The sequence below is a fragment of the Pteropus vampyrus genome, unplaced genomic scaffold (assembly GCF_000151845.1).
Source record: "Pteropus vampyrus isolate Shadow unplaced genomic scaffold, Pvam_2.0 Scaffold7, whole genome shotgun sequence".
In the NCBI taxonomy this organism is placed as follows: Eukaryota; Metazoa; Chordata; class Mammalia; order Chiroptera; family Pteropodidae; genus Pteropus; species Pteropus vampyrus.
This window is the reverse complement of record NW_011888788.1, coordinates 7066639-7087264: the sequence shown is the minus strand read 5'-3', so window position 1 is coordinate 7087264 and position 20626 is coordinate 7066639. Positions and strand designations below refer to the sequence as shown.

At 36.1% G+C, this 20626-nt stretch overlaps 1 protein-coding gene across 4 annotated transcripts in view; it reads right to left on the bottom strand.

The window, feature by feature from the left end:
• SLX4IP (SLX4 interacting protein) overlaps positions 1 to 20626 on the bottom strand; it is a 189559-nt gene that overhangs the window by 26215 nt on the left and 142718 nt on the right. For all 4 annotated transcript variants that reach the window (XM_023537415.1, XM_023537412.1, XM_011370243.2 and 1 more), the window contains 2 exons: positions 3299 to 3376; positions 491 to 579 (listed from right to left, as the gene is read on the bottom strand). In XM_023537415.1, coding sequence (XP_023393183.1) covers positions 491 to 579; positions 3299 to 3376 — 167 coding nt within the window. The remainder of the gene's footprint in view (positions 1 to 490; positions 580 to 3298; positions 3377 to 20626) is intronic.

Here is a 20626-nt window from a genome sequence, read left to right as displayed (position 1 = left end):
GCTTAAGACTTAGCATGAGAAAAGAGACAAAGAAAATGAACCCTATCAGCTAAGAAATAACACGCTAGGGAAAAGTACTGGTTCTCATGAAAATGTCAGTGATTCACCACGGAATAAAATTCAAAAGCCACTGACCCCAATGAAAGCATCCAGTGGAAATATGTGGATTTTGCTTCTTTTCATTTAAAGACTTCACTTTATTCCATTTAAATACTATCATAAGCGTCATCGCAGTTTTTGTAAAATGTTGCTTTCTCATTTAAAATTCATATGGAAAAGATACTGCTGATCAAACTAAATTTTCGAGGGATCTTAAAAAAAACTCTACATCACTTGATCAATATTATCAAAATAGGTAGGACACTTTTGGTTCCTTAAGACATGTATTAAGTGCTCAACAGCTAAATGACAACAGAAATTTTTTTTTTTCTGTTTTTTACAATAACTCAATATTTAAGCAGATTTGTTTATAGATTTTTTTCATACATACCAATTCTTCATTCTTCTTTGCCAAAAGATCACGATTGAATACGAGCTGACTTACACAGACCACAAATCTGTCAGGGAATACACGGAGTTCTATACAAAATGAAGAAAATCAAGTCACTGAAAGCATCGAAAACCAAAGAACGCAGAAAGGCTTGGTCCCAGGTTTTTAAGTTACATCAATAAGCATGAATGTATGAGACAGATGTCTCCTCTCCCCTCCCCTTTGCTCCTTGCAGTGTTTGCCATCAATAGGGTGGGGCAAGCACAAAGCTCTAGGGAGAGCTGAGAAGGCTGCAAATTGGTCCACCTGAGCCCCTGGATCATTATATCACATGAAACCCCTAGGCAGGGCCTTTGCAGCACTCCCTCTGTGTCGGTTTGCTGTTTTCTGTTCAGAACTCACATTTGGGAAACAGGATTAACATTTTCTAATGAATGTACAGACTTACACAGGAAGAAGAATAATATTAGATAAAATTTTCAAATTTTGCTTTTTCATTTTCTTATTAGTTTGCCTATCATATCCTTGGTCAACTGGTCTTAGAGAGGTCCCGTGAAATGGAAGGCAAACTCTCAATCTGAATCAAGCTATGAAACAGAAGTTTCATTAATTAGGAACCAATGCAAATTATTAAGGAAGTGATTAAATATGCAATAGTAAAGAAGATATAACTACACCACAGTCACAGTAATCTATTACAACTTCTTAAAGCAAAACCACTGACTTTAGGGTGGGGAAGGCTGAATGAATCACAGACCTGAACCCCTTAACTTTCGAAGAAAGGAAAACAACATGATAAATACCATCTGTATCTCTACTTCTCCCATCTGATTGTTTGTCCATCCATCCATCCACCCACCTTATCTGTGGAGTGATGTTTAGCTGATGCTAACAGTGTATTTTCTGGGTGGGTGACGAGAGTCTTCTCCCTTCTCTACACTTGGTTGTATTGCTTGAATATTTTTATAAAACACAAGTATCATATTTATAACAGAAATAAAGCCATTTTTCTAAAAGAAAACTTCCTTCTTAGATGTGACCATTTTTTAAAAGACAGATATTACGAATCACATAATTACATATATCGCAAATTTCCAACCAGGAATGACATGAGGGCACTGACTGAGGCAGTAGCGTTTCGCAATCTGATACACTCAGAACACAGTGCACACACAGTTAACACCTTATAACACTGACTAGGTTAAATTATACCAAAGGCATAATGTGTTGATGTTCCAGTAAGAGCTCTCTCCTTACCTTTCACCTGGACCACTGCCGTCTCCTTGGTGGTAACTCTTGCCTATTCCAATTTATTCTACTAAGTGCAAACAGGTTAACAGTTCTAAACAGCTCTGCTTACTATGCTCAAAATCCTATCGTGGCTCCTCAGTGCCCACCACATACTACACAAATATTCAAAGCCCTCCATGACTTGGACCTAACCTATCGTTCTGGTCTTACCTCCGTAAATCTTCCTCATGTAGAAACCCCCACTTGAGGGAGCTTGAGTGTGTTTAAACTTTGACCCCCTCATGGATGTTGCAACTGGCCAGGTGACCATGAGTAGACTTTGAAAAGCCAGAAAACCGAAATTATCAAAGTGGTTAATAATTATTCATTAATTTTTAAAAAATCTTATTGAAACAAGTGGTAAGTAGTCTTCTTCCCGCTTTATGGAAAGAGAAATGAGTCACAGAATTCCTTATTTGCCATCCTTCCCCCCTAAAAAAAATATCACAACATTGAAAAACAACTTGTTGGTAGATTAGAATTAAAATTCAAAATTATCGGTTCTATCAATTATTAGTGGATCAGAACTAGAACTCAAAGTTAATCCAGTCTATCAAATAATCCCTCTGTTTTGTTCTTCCATTTCTTCCTCTGAAAAATAAGAATGCTAGAATGGCAGATTCTGAACACTATATTGTAGAAACAGAAATCAACTTCTGTACCCCTTTACTTTGCTTAGATCATAATTGAGATATGTATCATTTTAATATTTAAATAATGTAAAGGTTTAGGCGACAACCTAAAATCCCTACCACGAAGGGTAGCTAGGCTGCATTTTAACAGATATAACGCTAACTGACTTATTTTGCTAAGATTTGAATAAAGTGGAAAGCCCTCATTAAAAGAGTAATATATTCAAGTGACACTTAAAGTTAAGAAAGTGCAGATAATTGTGAAGATTCTAAGAGCAAACCTCCATACAGTTAATTTTTAAAGTCCCTGTTTCATAACTTATATACTAAAATCATCCAAGAAAGTTGAGCTACATTTTCTTTCCAACGCTCAGATCAACTTGGAGAACGATCATGAGCATCTGACTTTATTGTTGTTGGCTGGACGTGTTTGACATCATTTCCTCAGTGGACATCTTGACCTGGGGAAATGAGAGGGGAAGCTGGCCTCATCACACACCTAAGAAGGGCTCTGACGGCTATGGGCTGGGAAAGCATTTTGTCGTGCACACACTTGCTCCGTTTCCCAGGGCCTCCGTGTGCACAATGATGAAGTGATTCATAGTTTAACTTTTAACTGTCTGTTGAGTCACTATGGAAGTTCAATGAAATTGCTGCAATACAGCAAGAAAGTACGGCATAGTCTGACCCAGCTCACTGTTCTCAGGTAGGCAAGAAACTGAACATTTAAAAAAAAATCACAAATGTTCAGAAATACTCTCACTTAGTACTTCAATATCATGAAGGCAATGAAGCAGGTAGCAATCTTCATTCCTTTATTCTCATCCCTCTCCAAGGCAAGCTAATTGTGCAAAATGCCTCACAACCCAAGAAACCAGTTTCTTACCAGGACTGTGTGAGCCCCCAAAGCAGCGAAGGCGAATCCCTCTCTTGAGGAAATAGGCTGTGATTTGAAAGCCATAACCTATAAAGTAAAAGAAGACATCATTCATTAGGTTACAAGCTTGTTTGCCAGTGAATCCTATGAGCCTAGTCAGGGCCTGCCATCCAGTAGGCATTCGATAATTACTTCGCAAATAAAACAGTAAAAGAATCAAGAGAGGGCCTCGCTTGAGAGGAAGGGGTGAATATTACAATCTTGGCTCTTCCAGGAGGCCTGGCCATAGCACCTGGGATGGTCTCTAGTTTCTGAAGAGACTCCGTCACTTCATCTGTCAAATGGACTAAATAAGGAGGTCCAACAAAGAGGCTTGAAAACCAAGCCCTTCACGTGGGATCATTAATTCAGGTTGAGCTGGTACACAGACCTTGGCCACCTTCTGATAGGCATTACTTAGGAGCTCACGAAAAGACTTGTTTAATACCTACCTGAAGATGTGTGTATTTTGCCTGTACATAAGTTATTTAACTCAAGTACAATAAAGCTATTACATAGAATAAGATGAAAAGGAATGACATGAGCCAAGGAAGGAAGGAAGGAAGGAAGGAAGAAGGGAGGAAAGGAGGGAGAGAGAGCGAGAGAGAGTTGGTTGGAGGAAGGGAGGAAGAGAAAAAAAGAGAGAGAAAGGGAGGGCGGGAGGCAGGGAAGGAAGAAGGGCAGAAGGAAGGGAGGAGATTCTCCAATTCACCAGAGTGGCCTAAATAAAAAGACCAAGAGTACCAACTGTTAGCAAGAATGTGGGCATATTGGAATTCTCTTACCCTGCTGGCAGAAACGCAAATTGGTATAGCCACTTCCAAAAGCTGCTTGAATATCTAAAGCAGAACTTAAGCATGGATATACAGTATTCGTAATAATGCTTTTCCTAATAGTCCCAATCTGAGATCCGTGTAAATATCCATCAACAGAATTTTTTTTTTATTAAAAAAGAGGGTGAGATATAGTTACACAGTGAAATACTAAACTACCCCTAAAAATTAATGAGCTACAACTACAGGCATTATCAGAAATACATCTCACAAACATAACGTTAAGGAAGACTGGTTCCAAGGAGTACATTTTATCTATGAAAATGGAGACATTACCATTCATCTTACAGGGGGCAACAGAATTTCAGGTGACTCACAGAAAGTACCAACATAGTTACTTCCTTCCTTCACCCTCCCTCCTTCCTTCCCTTTCAGCCCCACTCCAGGTATAAACTACTTTGTTGATGATTTTCCTGAAAGATTAAGTAAAAATGATCCTGTTAACACAGTCAAACACTTGGTGGAAGAACCAGAAATGAAAGGCCAGCCAAAGAGGGGTGAGGGTCCCCAAATTCTAAAACACCCTTAGAGAGAGTATTTTATCCATGAAATTGGAGGGGCCAAGAGTTGCGAGAGGTGGTCTTCAAGACCATCAGACTCCAAAGTTCATGACTATGATTGTCCTGAAATAACTCATATTTAAATAAAGAACACAAAGAAGTTTCCACTTTCACGTTCAGTATCCTTCTGACACTCCTGTCACAAGATACAGAACATCAGTGACCACAGACTTGATGTTCTGTCTACACAAACTATGGCTCTGACAGCACAATTGCTTTAGTCACAGAGATTGCAAAATAACACTGACATCTATGATATGATAATCTCCAGATTTACTGAGATGAATTTTTTCCTAGCACACTTGAAACAGATTGCATTTTGGTCATGTGGCTTTCTTCTGCTTAACATGTCAAAATATGCACAATGTTGGCATTATTCTGAGTGCTTTTAAACAAATATTTCATTCCTTAGGTCACTGAGAGAGTGGAAGTGTCTTCCACATCTGTTTATTTGTCCTACTGCTGGGGGGAGGGGGACTTTAAGCAAGGGGTCCTTAATAATTTGGGCTTCACAAACACACATAGAAAATTTTTAAAGCGATTTTCAAAATAATGATCTATAATGTGAGTCTTCCAAAGGACTGAACAACAACAAAAAAATGCAATATCTACGTCATTCTGCCTCTGCTGGAAGAACGTACTTAACACTTACAGTTCTCGTTGATTAAGATTCATATGACACATTCAAAATTTCAAAAATATTTTCCCTGTACAAAATCTCCAGCAATAAATATTGTTATTAGGAAGGTGCTAAATCTAAAGTTGACTGTGAAAGCTACAGCTCTGAGTTCAGGAAGCCTGGTATCTGGAGATACCACTCGAATGATAACTAAATCCTACGTGGTCAGCTAAACAATAAAGACTCAATATGACACCTTCTCCTACAGAAAAATAAAGCGGTATAAGGCAAATTCTAACTAGGTGATTTATTACTAGAATGACTAGGAGAACTGAGTTTATTAAAATCTTTTTCCCTGTACTCTCCACCCCCAGCATGGGATTATGTTAAAGGGAATCATTACTAAACTTGTGTCTTGTTATGGTTTCAATGGAAAACCCTGCCTGGTGGCACCTACAAGAGAAATGGCAAGTTTAACATATAAAAAAAGATTTGCACCTGCTTAGTCCAAATTCCACTGGCCATAGAAAATTTGTTTAAAGAGAAACTTAAAGAGAGATTAAACACAAAAGGTACTTGTGTTAGTTCTTATGGCAAACTAATTTTGATATAAAAACAAAGAAAAATCACTGGTGATGAAATATACTGAACTGAAATGCTTAGTGAGATATATTTCACTTATCCATAGATAATAGGCAGTGATAAAGACTACATTCTTAGCTTTGCTCTTTAATGAAAGCAACTTCACAGGGTTCAGCAGGTCACTGAGATTTTGTACTTATCCAGGGCTAAAGCAAAGCACCACTATTCTCTAAAGCTAAATAGCAACTTGGCAAAGAATTCAGGAGGCCCTTTGCTTTCCCTTCTAGGGGAATCAGATCCCAGCTTCCTACACTGGTGTTCTAAATGCACTGATCTAAGTCAGTAGGAGAGTAGGGGGCTGGTGGTGGTTGGGGGCTGGGAAACAGAATAGAAATCATAAAGTGATGATAACCTTCTCATTTAAAAACTAGTTGACAGTGGTATTGGGAGATTTCAAGGCACTTGTAAATCACATTTAAGTACGTCTGTTTTCTTGCTAGTTATTGTGGTCCTAAATCTGAAAAGACTGTCTAGACACAGGAAGAGACTGGAGTTAGGGAGAGGACAGCTTTGTAGTAGAAGCATTTTTCCACCAGGAATCTTCGGGTATGTGTATTTCTAGAAATAATTTATATTTTTGCATTGCTGATGTCAGGAGATATCCATTACTAGCAAGAGTCCATCTTCTTCCATGGCCTCAAAGCAGCTCCAAAAGTCTACAGGCTCTATGCCTTCTGCATTCTGTAACTTGTAAAGAGCTGCTTCTCTCTACCGTTCTACAGACAACCTCCCAACACACAATAAAGCCCAAAATGATGACCTGTTACCATGTTAATTTTCTTCTGGCTCACTTGATTGTTCACCAAAGAACATTAACCTCCAATAATATTTCTCTGAGTAATATTTATGAGAGAAAAAAAGGGTGGTTCATGTTATAAGGACAAACCAGAGTTCTGTCACTATTTTATTTCATATCCTGTATAAAATAAACTGCTCCAAAATGGCTTTATTAGAAACTCAGAGACTTCATGAATAGAAAGAGAAAAACAACAACAGCAAAAAAAATCAAATGAGCTGAACAAATTCCATCCTGGCTTAGCAAGGCAGTAGATTAGTTTTAAGTCATACCATACTCCAATGAGTAATACTTTTTAAGGGAGTGGTCATTTACTTGGGTTGTTTTACTTCACAGTCCCAAGACAGTGAAAGCAAAATATCTTATATGCAGAAGATTTTGCTATAAAACTATTCAGCTTCATTTGTTTGCCAAGGTGACTTGAGCTTCCCCAAGACTACCAAGGGGAGTCTGTGTGGTATGGTGCACCACAGTGGAAAGCCCTCTCCCATGGCTATTATGAGGCCATTCTTGGGGAGCCTGGGAAAATGCCTCCCAGTGGCCTGCTGAGCCATCCGGATGTCCTGGCGTAAGCACCACTTCCCAGTGGACTCCGCCCACCACCCCAGGGTTCTCCTCCAGCAAAGCCTTCTCCCAAAACACAAGGCAGGCTCAGGAAGACCTGCTATGTCCTACAGTACTTCTCACCCTGAGATGACTTCTTCATTAGTATCACCATTCACTATCATGAAAAATTTAAAACATCCAGAAAAGTAGAAAAATAGTGCCATGAATAACTCCAAAACCCACCATGTAAGCATAATAATGGTTAATATTTTGTCATATTTCATATACCTATTTGATAAACTATTTCAAGAAAATTAGACATCATGATACTTTACTCTTAAATATGAAAGCACAGATTCCCCCTAATAAGGATATTCTCCTACATCACCAAAATACTATGATCACAACTGAGCATGACATTATTGTTCAAATAACTAGTGCATATTCAAATTTCTCACTGTCTCCAAAATGTATATTGCTGATTTCCCTACTGAACTAAGACTGAACCAAGATCCTGCAATGCATGTGGTTATATCTCTTATACCTCCTGTAATGTAAAATAATCCCCTACCTCTTTCTTTTTAAATAACTCTGACTTTTCAAGAGATCAGGCTGGTTTTCTTGATAACTGACCCCCCTTTGGGATTTGAATATACATGTTCTAAATCTCAATTGCCTAAATACAAATTTTTAACCCACATCCTCTTTTCAAATGCCAGCCATTTATTAATTTTGATGACTTCTTTAACTGCTGCTTCCCCCTGTAGGTTCAAACTGAATCTATAATTACAATTCAAAGTCTGGAACCAAATGACTTCAAGATTTAGACCTAAATATAATTTCAAAGAAATCAAATCTTAAATTTACAGATGCTAAAATTTTTAGCAAAGGTAAGCTAACCTATGCAGGTTGATAGGGGTCTCATACTTGTTTTAAGAAAGGGTACCTGGTGACAATCAGATGACTATGTGCTGACCTAGAAGCAGCGCCATACTGCGTGCTAGTTCAGACTTGTAGCTGATTCCAGTCTGAGGTCATGAGTCAGTTCTCATTCTCCACCTGAAGACTTGGGTGAGATTCAACAAAAGGGTAGGACGGAAGGGGCTGACATCTACTGAATACTGACAGTGTCTTGTATGCTACACTAGACCGGGAACATGTAAAGTATTTAAAAGATGGATAATACGTGTGTTTTAAAGGTATTTTGTTCCAGAAAAACAAAGTTATAAGCCATTACTTTTAGAAAGCACCCATTTGGAAAGTTGTACCTGTCCTTCTCAGGAGGTCAAGGGTAAAGAAATGACAAGTTCGAGTCCATCGCTTAGAACATAAACAGAGACTAAGCGTGAGACAGGGCTTTTGGAAAAGCCTTGATGGGGTCCTTTGACACATTATAGGCCTAAGTGTGACCTTCCCCATTGCTGGTGTTGGGTGGCATTGGAGAAGAGGGTTGTTCTGTGGGAACCAAAAAACAAGAGTCCTGTCATAAGTTTAAGAATACACACACAGGATCCCAGTCTAAGACCACAACTGGGAAACAATTTGGGTGGCTAAGTGGAATATTTGGTCCTGGGCAAAAATTTCACTTATTACTGAAAACATTCAGAGACTCCAAAAAGGTTCCCTTGAGATACCATTTCATGTCCTTAAATAAGGACAGTACTGGACTCTGAGTCACAATAAAGCTATGTCTATTTGATGCCAAAACAAATGGGGCAAACTGGTTAGCTCCGTGATAAAAACAAAACAAAACAAAATAAAACTGTAAACAAAATAATAACTTGAGGCCAAATTTACTTAGAAGAAAACATATTTTTAAAAAATAATTTTTTATTTTTCAATTACAGTTGACATACCATATTATAATAGTTTCGGGTGTACAACATAGTGATTAGACATTTGTATAACTTACGAAGTAATTACTCCAATAAATCTAGTACCTATCTGACATCATACATAGTTATTATAATATTATTGACTATACTCCCTATGCTATACTTTACATCCTTATGACTATTTTGTAACTGCCGATTTGTACCTCTTAATCACTTCCCGCATTTACCTATACTCCCAACCCATTTCCCAACTGGCAACCATGAAAATGTTGTCCGTATCTATAAGTCTGTTTCAATTTTGTTTGTTCGCTCATTCCATAAAAAAAAATACCTGTCTCCTAATTGACTTTGTAGGTAATTTGACCATTAGCCACATATGATATTAATTTTATTATCTATAGGATCCATCAGATTGTTAACACAGAATAAGAAAGCTTCTCAGGGAAGACAAAAATTAGAATAAAACAAATTCAGAAATTGCCACTTCAGATTTTTTTTGTTTGTAAAAATATGCCCTTAACATTAAATATGAAAGCCATGTTTAGATCATAGGCAAGCACAGATGAAATAATATTCAAAACAATGGTTCCCATAATCATAACTCTGCCAGACCATGCATAATGATAGGAATGATATAATACTGTGTACTTATAAAAAAGTCTCTACGAAACCCTTTACTCACCTTTAAATAACTATGCATAAAAGAAACAGATTTTTAATACATCTTCTAGATGAGGTAGCTGGGTTTTTTTTTTTTTTTTTTTTGAACTGCTAGCTGTTTAAGCAGATCCCTCCGCAACAGCTTTCAAACTTCCTGTTCCTAAGACAAGGAATGCCAGATGAAGCAAATCTCCCATGGCCTCCCTATCTTGCCCGGCAAGGGCGGGGGAAGTGGGGTGTGCTGGGCGGGGGAGGGGCATTCATTCCAACTCTGAGATTCTCCAACCATGTACGATGAAAAAGTGTTCATGAACCACTGGACTATTCTAACAGGATCGTTGAATCAGAGGACAAGAAAGATCTTTGAGAAATCATCTGGTCCACTTCCCACTGGTGAGCCGGAGCCATATTTATTTAAATCATATTTTTAAAATAATACTGAAATGCCAAATAAGAAGATGCCATACCTACCCATGTGCAACTCAGTTTTTCCTTTACCATCTGAATTAAGGATGCAAACATAATGCTTAAGTGGCAAGATAGGAAACAGGAAAGGGCTGGTTCCTGACTGGAAAACTGGAGAAAGCGCACACCTGAGTTTAAAGGGGATGGTGGCTACTGAACTCCAGCTATCAGCTGCCACTGAAAACTAGGGCATAGGGTGCCAGATTTTAGTAGGTCTTTCCAGACAAGTTAAGACATCTAGATTTTTATGTGAAATCTTCCAAATTTTAAATTAGCAATATATTCAAATTTTAAAAATATGCCATGCAGTCCAAATAAAATATTTCTGAGGGACCTTTCAGCTTCTCACTGCCAGTTTGCAATCTGTAATCTAAATTCCTCACACTTTAGTTGAAGTTCATTTTCTTGTATTCTGTCTTAGGAAGAGCTAAAGGAACACTGACTGGCTACTACCAAATACTTGAAGATAGGTAGTCAGTGTCAATCTGGTCATTTAAGCCCAGGTCCTTAACTTCACTACACAGGACATGTTTATCTATATTTAAATCATCTTTCTGATATTTCTAAGACTTGACATTAAAGATATACAGTTAAGGGTTTGACTTAATGCAGGGGGAATAGAAAGATTATACTATTTTAGAAAAAATTGTATGAATGTGTGAGATTTATATATATATTTTTAAAAATCACGAAACATATTAATAAAAATAGGACTTAAAAAGGGTTAGTAACATACCATGTTCTTGGTTAGAAGGGCAAACTGTTATAAAGATGTGAATTGTTCCCATATTTATTTATTTAACAAACATGTACTGAGTGCTTATTATGTGCCAGACAATTCCAATCAAAATCACATGAAAATGTTTTTTGGGAGGGGAGGAAGCAGTTTGGAAATTTCCAAAAATAATTCTAAAATTAATCTATAAGAACAAATAAGCAAGAATAGTTAAGGAAAGAAATTCAAAGTGAAAAAAATTTTTCCTAATTAAAAGTAATATATGCAATGCTCAATGTATATAAAAATATTAGACAAAAACAAAAAGATATAAAAAGAAAGTTAAATCATCAACAATCTCATCACCTAGAGACAGTAACTTTGTCACCTTGACTTTTTGATATCCTTCAGGTCTTTTTAATGACATATAATTACACATATATTATTATTTCTTTTTATAAAAATAGAGTACATAAATGCTGCTTAATAAACTTAATTTAAAAAAATCCTCAATATTATAGGCATTGACTTTGTGTATAGCATCAGTTAGGAACCCACTTTATTCTTTCCCAAATAAATAACCAATTGAAAATTCACTCAAAGGACCCCACTAATCTGTAATGCCAGCTCTGTCACATATAGGCCTCCCTGAGTTATTTTATCCCATTGACTTATCAGTCATTAAACACTGGGTTGATTTCCTGAGCTTTATTGATAATAAATCTTAATATCAAATAGTGTGAATTCCTCTCCTGATCCCCAGCACTGTTTCTTGTCTTCATCAGGAGTACCTGGAATTATTCTTAGGCCCTTATGCTTTTACATCACTTTTAGTATTAGCTTGTCAAGTTGCATGAACAAACCCTGTTGAGAGTCTGATTAGAAAGACACTGAATCTACACAGATCAATTTGGAGAAATCCAACATCTTTATAAAAATGAGACTTCCTAGGCATTTAACATGGATCTCCTATTTTTAAGAACTTTTTAAATGTCTTTCAAAAAAGTTCAAATTTTCTACATAAAGTTCTTGCATACTTTATTAAGTTTATTATGAGGTAATTCTAGTTTTCATTTTTGCCATTGTACATATTAGCTCCTAAAAATTACATTTTCCAACTGGCTGCTTTTGCAATGACTTCTATATGTTGACCTGCAGTTGAAAAAAAATTATTAAATCTTCTTATTAATTCTAATAATTAGCCTTTATACTTCCTTTAAACTTTTCTACATATATAATCATTTGCCCCCAAAATGACACTTCTCTTCATTTCCAATTTTTTTCAGCTGTATTTTTTCCCCCTCTCTTACTGTTTGGGCTGGAATCTCCCATAAGTGTTGAATATTGTAGTAAACATCTTTTCGGTGCTCTCGATCATAAAAGGAATACTTTTATGTTTCACCATTTAGAACAATATTTACTGTAGGTTTTTGTAGACACGACCCTAATTTTCTAAGAATTTTTTTAATCATGAATGGTGGCGGCTTTATCTGCATCTAGTGAAATTATTAAATGCATTGTTCTCCTTTAATTTATTAATGTTGGAGATACTACTAAAAGCTTTCTAATGCTGAACCAGCTTTGCATGATGTCATGATTCTTTTTCTACATTGCCGAGTTTGGTTTGCTAATATTTAGTTTAGGATTTTTCTTTTATGTTTGAGTGAGATTAACTTGTAATTTTCCTCTTTTATTGTCCTTATCTCATTTTAGTCAAGTTATACACACCTCATAAAATAAGTTGGAAGTGTTAACTCTTATTTAAGTATATAAAACTAGAATTATCTAGTTCTTAAATTTTGGGGGAATTCACCTGGTACTTTCTTGAGTAGTGGTACAAATTCTTTAACAGGGTCTATTTGGGTTTTCTATTTATTCTTAACTTAATTTTGCTGTTTATATTTATCTATGAATTTTTCCTTTTCACCTAAGTTTTCAAATTCATTAGCATAAAGTTGTTCTGAGTAGTTTTTTATTAGTCTTTTAATTTCCACTGACAATTAAATGTTTTCATTATTAGTATTTCTATTTTTCATAATTCTCTTCACCTCACCCCCCATCTTGATTACTTTTTTCTTAAAACTTCATTTCAAAAAACTAAATTTTGGCTACTTAAAAAATCCTTTCCGCTATATACTTTCCGTATAATTAATTTCTTTAATTCTTTTATTTCTCTCCTCTATTTTCCTGGAGTTTATTCATTTGTTCTTAAGCTATATCTTTATTTAACTCATTCATTTTCTTCTTTTCTAATATAAGCTTTATAAGGTCACACATTACCCCATGTAGGTATATCCTACAAGTTCAGGAAATTAGTCTTGTAATTATCATTCGATTTTAAATATTTTCTGATTTCAATTAAGATTTTCTTTTGACTCATATATTACATACAAATGCGCTTTTTAATTTCCAAAAGTACCTCTTTGTTATTAATTTCTAAGTTAATTTTATTGTGGTCAGAGAAAGTGATCTGTCTGTATGATCATATTCTTTGAAATTTTTTGTAGTCTAGTTTCAAAAATGTTCTCTGTATGTTTGATAAAAATGGGCATTCTCTGGCTGAGTTCAGTATTCAAAATATGTCTACTGGTTCAAGCTTGTTATTTTGACCAAATCTCTATCCGTTTTATCTGCTTGACCAATTAATCAATGAGAATGGTGGGCTATCTCCCTTTATGATGGTAAATTTATCAATTTTTCCGTACTTCTGTCCATTTTGCATGATATTCTCAGAAACTATACTATGTGTATAGTTTTAGAATTATTACATATTCAATGAATTGAACCTTTAATCAATATTAAGTGGTCTTTAGTAATGTTCTTTGCCTTAAAGGTGTTTGATTTGATACTAACATACCTGCTCCAGCTTGCTTTTCAGTAGTGTATTTTGGGCATATCTTTTTCCTTCCTTTTACTTTTGACGTTTCTAAGGTCTTAGGTTTTAGGAACAACTCTTTTAAATAGCACATAAAAAAATTTTAACAATCTAGTCTTATAGTATTTGACTGTGATTATCGATAAATTTGGGTTGCTATTTAGTATTTATTTTATTTCATTTTTCTGTTTTCTTTTTAAAAGCTTTTTTATTTCTTTTGAGTTGATTTGTTTTTCTTTCTTTCATTCTATTCTCCCTCTTTCACTTTGAAATTATATCATCTCTTTCTGTTCTTGCAGTGCTTACACTCTAATTTTTAACATGCATATTTAACTTGACAAGTCTAAAGTTATTCTAGATATTTACCCCCCTCCAAAAAAAGTCAAGACCTAAGTATGTTTCAACTCCAGTATTACATGGCCCTGTAACCACTATAGATCTGCCGATGCTTTCCAGGATTTTAGTTTTACCTTGATTTTTATAAATCCTACAAATCATTCACTTTTGTTGTTTAGCTGACCCACATGGTTATCAGACTCTTTGTTCACAACTGCCTGTCTCTCAGACCCCTTTCCTGGGGACACGTCTTGCTCCCTGGAGGACATCCTTTGGAAGTCTTTTAATGAAGTTTTGTGAGTATCAAACTCTCTCAGTTCTCTAGTCTAAAAATGCCTTTATTTCACTTTCAATCTTGAAAAATAATTTCACAGAATACGGAATTCCAGATTGACAATTATTTTTCTCCAGCACTTTGAAGAAATCATCCCAATGTTTTTGGCTTCCATTTTAGCTGTTAGTTGATTTTTTTTTTCTACTGGCTGCTTCTAAGAGCTCCTTTAAGTCTTTGGTGTTTTAGAGTTTACTACAATGTGTTTAGGATCTTTAAAAAAAAAAAAACGTGTCCTGCTGGGATCTTGTTGGGCTTTCTTAAACCAGAGAATATATCCTTCACCAATTTTTGAAAGTTGTCAGTCTTCTTCATTTTGATTCTGCCTCCAATGCCTTTTTCACTGTTTTCCTGAAACTTTGAGTTTTCTTATGCTGAGTCTGTTCTCTTCTGTCCTAATTTGCCAGGATCCTGATGAAATCCTGACTAGTACACTATTGCCACACCCCATTAAAAAAAAAAAAATCCTTAATTCACATTCGTACCAACAATATATAATGTCATGTCTACTTCCCCATATTCACTGACATTGGTTATAGGTTAACAGTCACAACTCCTTGCTATTTTATTTCCATTTTTTTTTTAATTGCAAGTAAGGACAAATTTTCTTTCAGATGTTTATAATTTATCTGTATTTCTATATTTATTTGTTCATTTCTATTAGGGTGCAGAGCTTTTTTAGTTTTTGTCCTACCATTTTATAAGCATGATTTTATAATAAATGCATTAACCTTTTATCTGAAACAATTTTCTTCCTATCTTATCATTTACATTTTATAACTTTGTTTATAGTATTTTTTTGTTTTGCCAAAGTATTTTCCACTTTTATTTAGTCAAATGCATGTTTTGTTTTGATGTTCTGATATAAAGGCTTCCTCCACAGCAGAAAAAAAATCACTTACGTTATTATTTTCTTGTAATACTTTTATCTTATGATTAAATCAAAGACTATAAACCTGTGGTCTACAAAGTTACAGATGGTGGTGTAAATTTTTCTAAATTACCATAGTTACAAACATCTTAAGGACTGGGGAAGTTTACATGAAAATACGAAATTTTAGCTTCTTTTGAAAAATCAGAATATGCAACACATGGGCCTGCATTTCCATAATGGCACAGAGTGGCTGAAAATGGTAGAAGCAAATGCAAGCCAAATGGGAGAAGGTGAGGATCACTGGTAGTCATAGGACTAATGAAAAATGTACACATTCAAGAGTCACTTCAGAGATAGAATCAGAGACAGCTTTGACGGTCAACCACCAACATGTGCAGAAAGGGTGAACTCCAATCATGGTTTTTCTAGCTTTGATGACTAAAAAACAGAGAGGGTGAGAAAACTGGTAATGAATCAAGCTTTAGACTGAAGGACCTATGAGATACCTGGGTGAAGAGGCCTGGGAAGCAAATAGAAATAAGGCGTGGAGTTCAGAAGATAAGTGAAGCCTAGAAATATATACTGATGCAACTCTGGCCAAAAGCAAAAAGGTCTATGATGCAGCATGTCAAGTGAGAAGTGAAGAGGACTAGGACGGAATCAACACTCGAGAGTCGGAGGAGAAAGAGGAGCCCATAAGAGTAGTCAGAAAGGAGGTGGGATAACCAAATGAGTGAAGTCTTGGAAGTCAAGGGAAAGGAGAGTTTAAAGATCAAATGCCAGAGAGCATTAGTAGATGCAGGGATATAACAAAATACTAAGAGTTGACGATTAGGAGGTAGTTGATAGTATTTTTGAGGTCGCTTTATGGTAAGAATGAATAAGGATAAGAAAGAGGGCACAAAAAGGAAAACATCTGTTCTAGGAACTCTGAAAAGATGAGAAGCAAAAGATAGCATGGGAACTTAAGGGAAACTATTATAGGAAGACCATCGTATGTTTCTCCCATGCCACATTCCTGTTTTCATTTCCCAGTCTTGTGCTAGCTTTCCCACTAGCATTACAGGTGTGTTTAGTACCTTATAGTGGCTCTGTCTTTCATGACGTGCCAGTCACTACTTTCTCTTTTAATGAATACGTAGTATTTTCTATTCTATATTTTCTATTCAGCATTTGTTATAACAAACATTCCTCTCAGTACTGTCACTGTCATTTAAGATTTGTATCCCAATTATAAGGTATTAGGTCTTTTTCCCATTTTTGATGCATTCACTCAAGTCATGGATGAAAACATTAAATATTCCCAAAGTTCATCATCAATACTACTGTTTCTTCCAGTTATCAAATAAACCACTATGAAGTTCAAGTAATCATCTCCTAGTCTAGAGACTTTCCAAGTCCCAATCATCAATCCATTGCCCATATCTAGATTACTTGGGGAATGAGAATCTCCAAGGCTGGGGTTTGGTATAACTACAGATTTCTGTATTCCTATCACCTAGAAATCTGATGTAGATCTGGGGTGGGTACCAGAGTACTGCATTCTTTTTAAAGAGCTCTGGGGATTCTGATAGTTCAGGTTTGGAAAGCACTGCTCTAAATCTCATTTTGTTAATTTACAGTTAAATGACAATGAAATTAGTAGGAATAGCCTTGCTAAAGTAATGGCAGTACTTTACAGAGTTCTCAGAAGATAAAGACAAAATGCAAGGTCTGTAGGTGAATATAAGAGAGAAATTATCCTAGTTCCTTAAACACAAACAAGTAAGCCTTTAGCAGGAATACTATAGCAACAGTGAAGAGGCTTCAGAGGGAAGCTAATTTCTAAGGCACTCAAGGCTCAAACTACCAAGGCAATTTATGAGAAGCCGATGCATATTAGCTCAATTATTATCACATCTCTGGAGGATTTCAAAGAACAGCTCTTACACCTTGTTTTCTTTTCTCTCTCTCTCTCTCTCTCTCTTTAAACTGCCTGCTGATCTACCTTTCACAGAAAATCACATACTTTTTATGTTTTATCTTGCACAGTCTTCAAGTTCACATAAAATGTACATTTTTTTGCTATTTAAAAATTAAAATAATAGGTATGCAATGACTTATGACCTTAATTAAGATGCTAATCAGATCTCATATAGGCTCAGATTAATAAAGGAACTATGTGTGCTGTGACTCAGGTTTTATTATTTCCAAAGAGTACCTTGATATTCTTATCTTAACTGCCTAAATGAGGCAAAGTTTAAAAGGATACGTAAAGGGATCTTTTCAATTTTGTTTTGCGTACATAAGTATCTACTGATAAATATCAAATGAACATATTTTCATCATATATACACTGTTAACGTGAAATTAAGAGAGATATAACCAGACACCATGTGCTGCCCATTGAGATGCAACAGGAAATACACCCCATCTACCACAAAGTATTCTTGCACAAGAAACAACTAGGGACCTGACCTCATCAGGCCTGTGGATCTAACTACCAGTTTACAGGAAATACAGGGGTTGGAAGAATATGTTACCACCACCATGCAGATGCAGCCAGCCAAACCCAAAATGTGGGAAATTCCAGAGGACACTTGACCCAGTTTCTTCAATCAGGAAACAGTAAGAAAAAAAGTGGGAGGGGTGTTTCCATTGATTCATAGAGATATTCATCTAAGGTAAAGAGAACCAACCAAAAGCAATAAATGTATGAGGCAACCTTGTCTGGACTCTGGTTTGAATAACCCAACTATGAAAGAATTGAATAAATATTAAGCGAAAACTGAAGACATACTATATATCTAATAACATCAAACATTTTTTCCCCAGTGGCACTTTGATCATTATAAAATACCCTTATCTTTTAAAATTGTATATATTTAATCATTTGCGTGTAAAATAATATGATGTCCAGGATTCACTTTAAAATAATATGGGGGAGGGTGGGCAGGAAAAAGCAGGTGGGGGTATAAAATGTAATAACATTGGCTGTATGTTAAAAATGTGACATTGGATATTGGATAAATAGGGGTTCGTTATGTGATTCTATTGTTGTATGTACTTGAAATTTCTAATAAGTTTAAAAATGAAAGTGAAGACTCTTTTGAAGAAAGCTTAATTTTTAAAAAGAAACACCATCATTTGATGAAAACATCCAAGAACTTTAAACACGATGCAATTATTTTTCCTTTAAATATGTGTTAATATCCCTCTTGTAAAGTCTCAGAACATAAATCATAATTAAAGCTTGCTTTTCTAGGTAATTTGCTAACTTTGAAAATGACACTTTATAAGGAATACAAAAAATATTCTTTACTATGTAGTGAATTATAAACATAATCTTTAGAATAATTTTCCCAAGTAGATAATAAGTAAGCCTAAACAAAAATGATCTAACAGGTGGCTATAAAGTTTTCATCTTCCTTAAGCCTCAAGAAAGCACACAATTGTACTTATAATAAGACCAGTAACTTCACCTTGAGCTTCATTAATACAAATGGCCAAGTTGACAGTATAACTGATTATAGGTATAGGTATAAATACAGACACATATACTTTGTAGACTCAAACTACATTACCAACCTGCCAAGTATAGAGTAAAAAGTGTACCACCCTTTAAAAATACAGCCTTGCAGTAAAAGGAACACATCTCTAAAAGTTGAATCTGGGGAATCTGGTAGACTGAGATAAAGGAGACCTTCCTGCTAAAAACAAAGAATCCAGATAAAAGAAAAAACAAGTTTAAATATGTAGTTGAGTTCAAAAGAAATGGAAATATCAAGGAAATACCAGGAACAGAGATAAACAGAGTAGGAAACCAATGGGCTGATACTCTAATGACCGACAGACAAGCATCAGATCAGATGTGCACAGGTGAGGACTAAGGCTGGACCCTGCCTGTATCCTGCTCCACCACCCACAGGAGTAAACATTGCTCTGTCATTTCTTGAAAACCCCTCTCCTTCGATTTGTGCATTTTCTCTTTTCTTGAATGCTGAGAATTCACCATCCCGAGGCTCCATAAAAGTGTCTCTTGTTTCATTATCCCAAATCTCTCAGCTTTCTGGATATCCATCCCACAGAACCACTTTTCTTCACTGTTCTATTACCACCTTCCAAATGTAAACATCTATCAGTCACTTGACTGAAGCTGATGTTTCCAGTCACAGTTCCCTCTTCTCATCATAGCCACTTTTTCTTTTCCTTGGTTTTACTGGAGGGCCACACGATATGAGGCCTTTCCACTTGGTATTTGAAAATACTGGACATTTTGCAGGGCTTTAGGGGTCTCAAAAAGGGAGTCCTAGAGATGTCAGGGGGAAGTGAGGGATGCTTGGAGCAGGCTACGAGTCTCAAAGCAATCCCCACCCAAGTAAGGGCATAAACACAGTGCATTTCTCTGTCTCTCTCACATTCTTCCCTGGCATTGTGCTGTTTGCCAGCTTACTGCGTTTTGGTTTTCATCTTTCTTGAGTGGCGGATCACTCCCTCTAACTCTCCCACCAAGGTTCTACTAGAGCCTAAATATCACTTCTTCTTAAGGCTTTCCTCAACACCAGCCTGGTCCACATCTCTAGTCCTCCCCCCTCCCCCACATCTTGCCCTTACTCAAGCTTATGCTGCATGGGCCCGTTTTTCCCTATCCACCTGCACCTATGCTCTTCACTCTACAGGTTTTCATCATCCAAACCCCTTCCCATGCATCAAAGCAAGTCTCACTTTTTCTCAGCTCTTTTCAAAACACAGCTTTTCTACAAAAAAACCTTTCCGGGCTCAGGAAAAAAGTAAAAGATTCCTTAGAAATGGCAGCAAGGCCAACACTTAAACAAGTTTGGGCTGCACATCTTTGTCTGGGAATTATATGTTAGTCACATAACAAATTAAATATCACACTGATGATGAGCTGTTATGGCGGGATCAGGTTGGCAGCAAACTGAAGTATTTCCATGTAAGTGAGGCATTCTATCAAGTAAAGGTTGTACTCTTTTTGACCCTGAAAATGATCTCAGTAGAGGAGTTACAGGGACTGGTGTGAGTAGGAAATGATTACATTTTTCTTCTCATTATGTCAAAGCCGGGTATTTCTCTAATAGTAATAATACAACCAGAGTCATCCAACTCAGGCTACTTGTGTACCTACTACATTCAAGTACTAGGTGAAGCTCCGGTGTGTCAAGAAAACAACTTTGCTCCTGAGAGACCCAACTGAGGTCAGAGGGCGAGGCA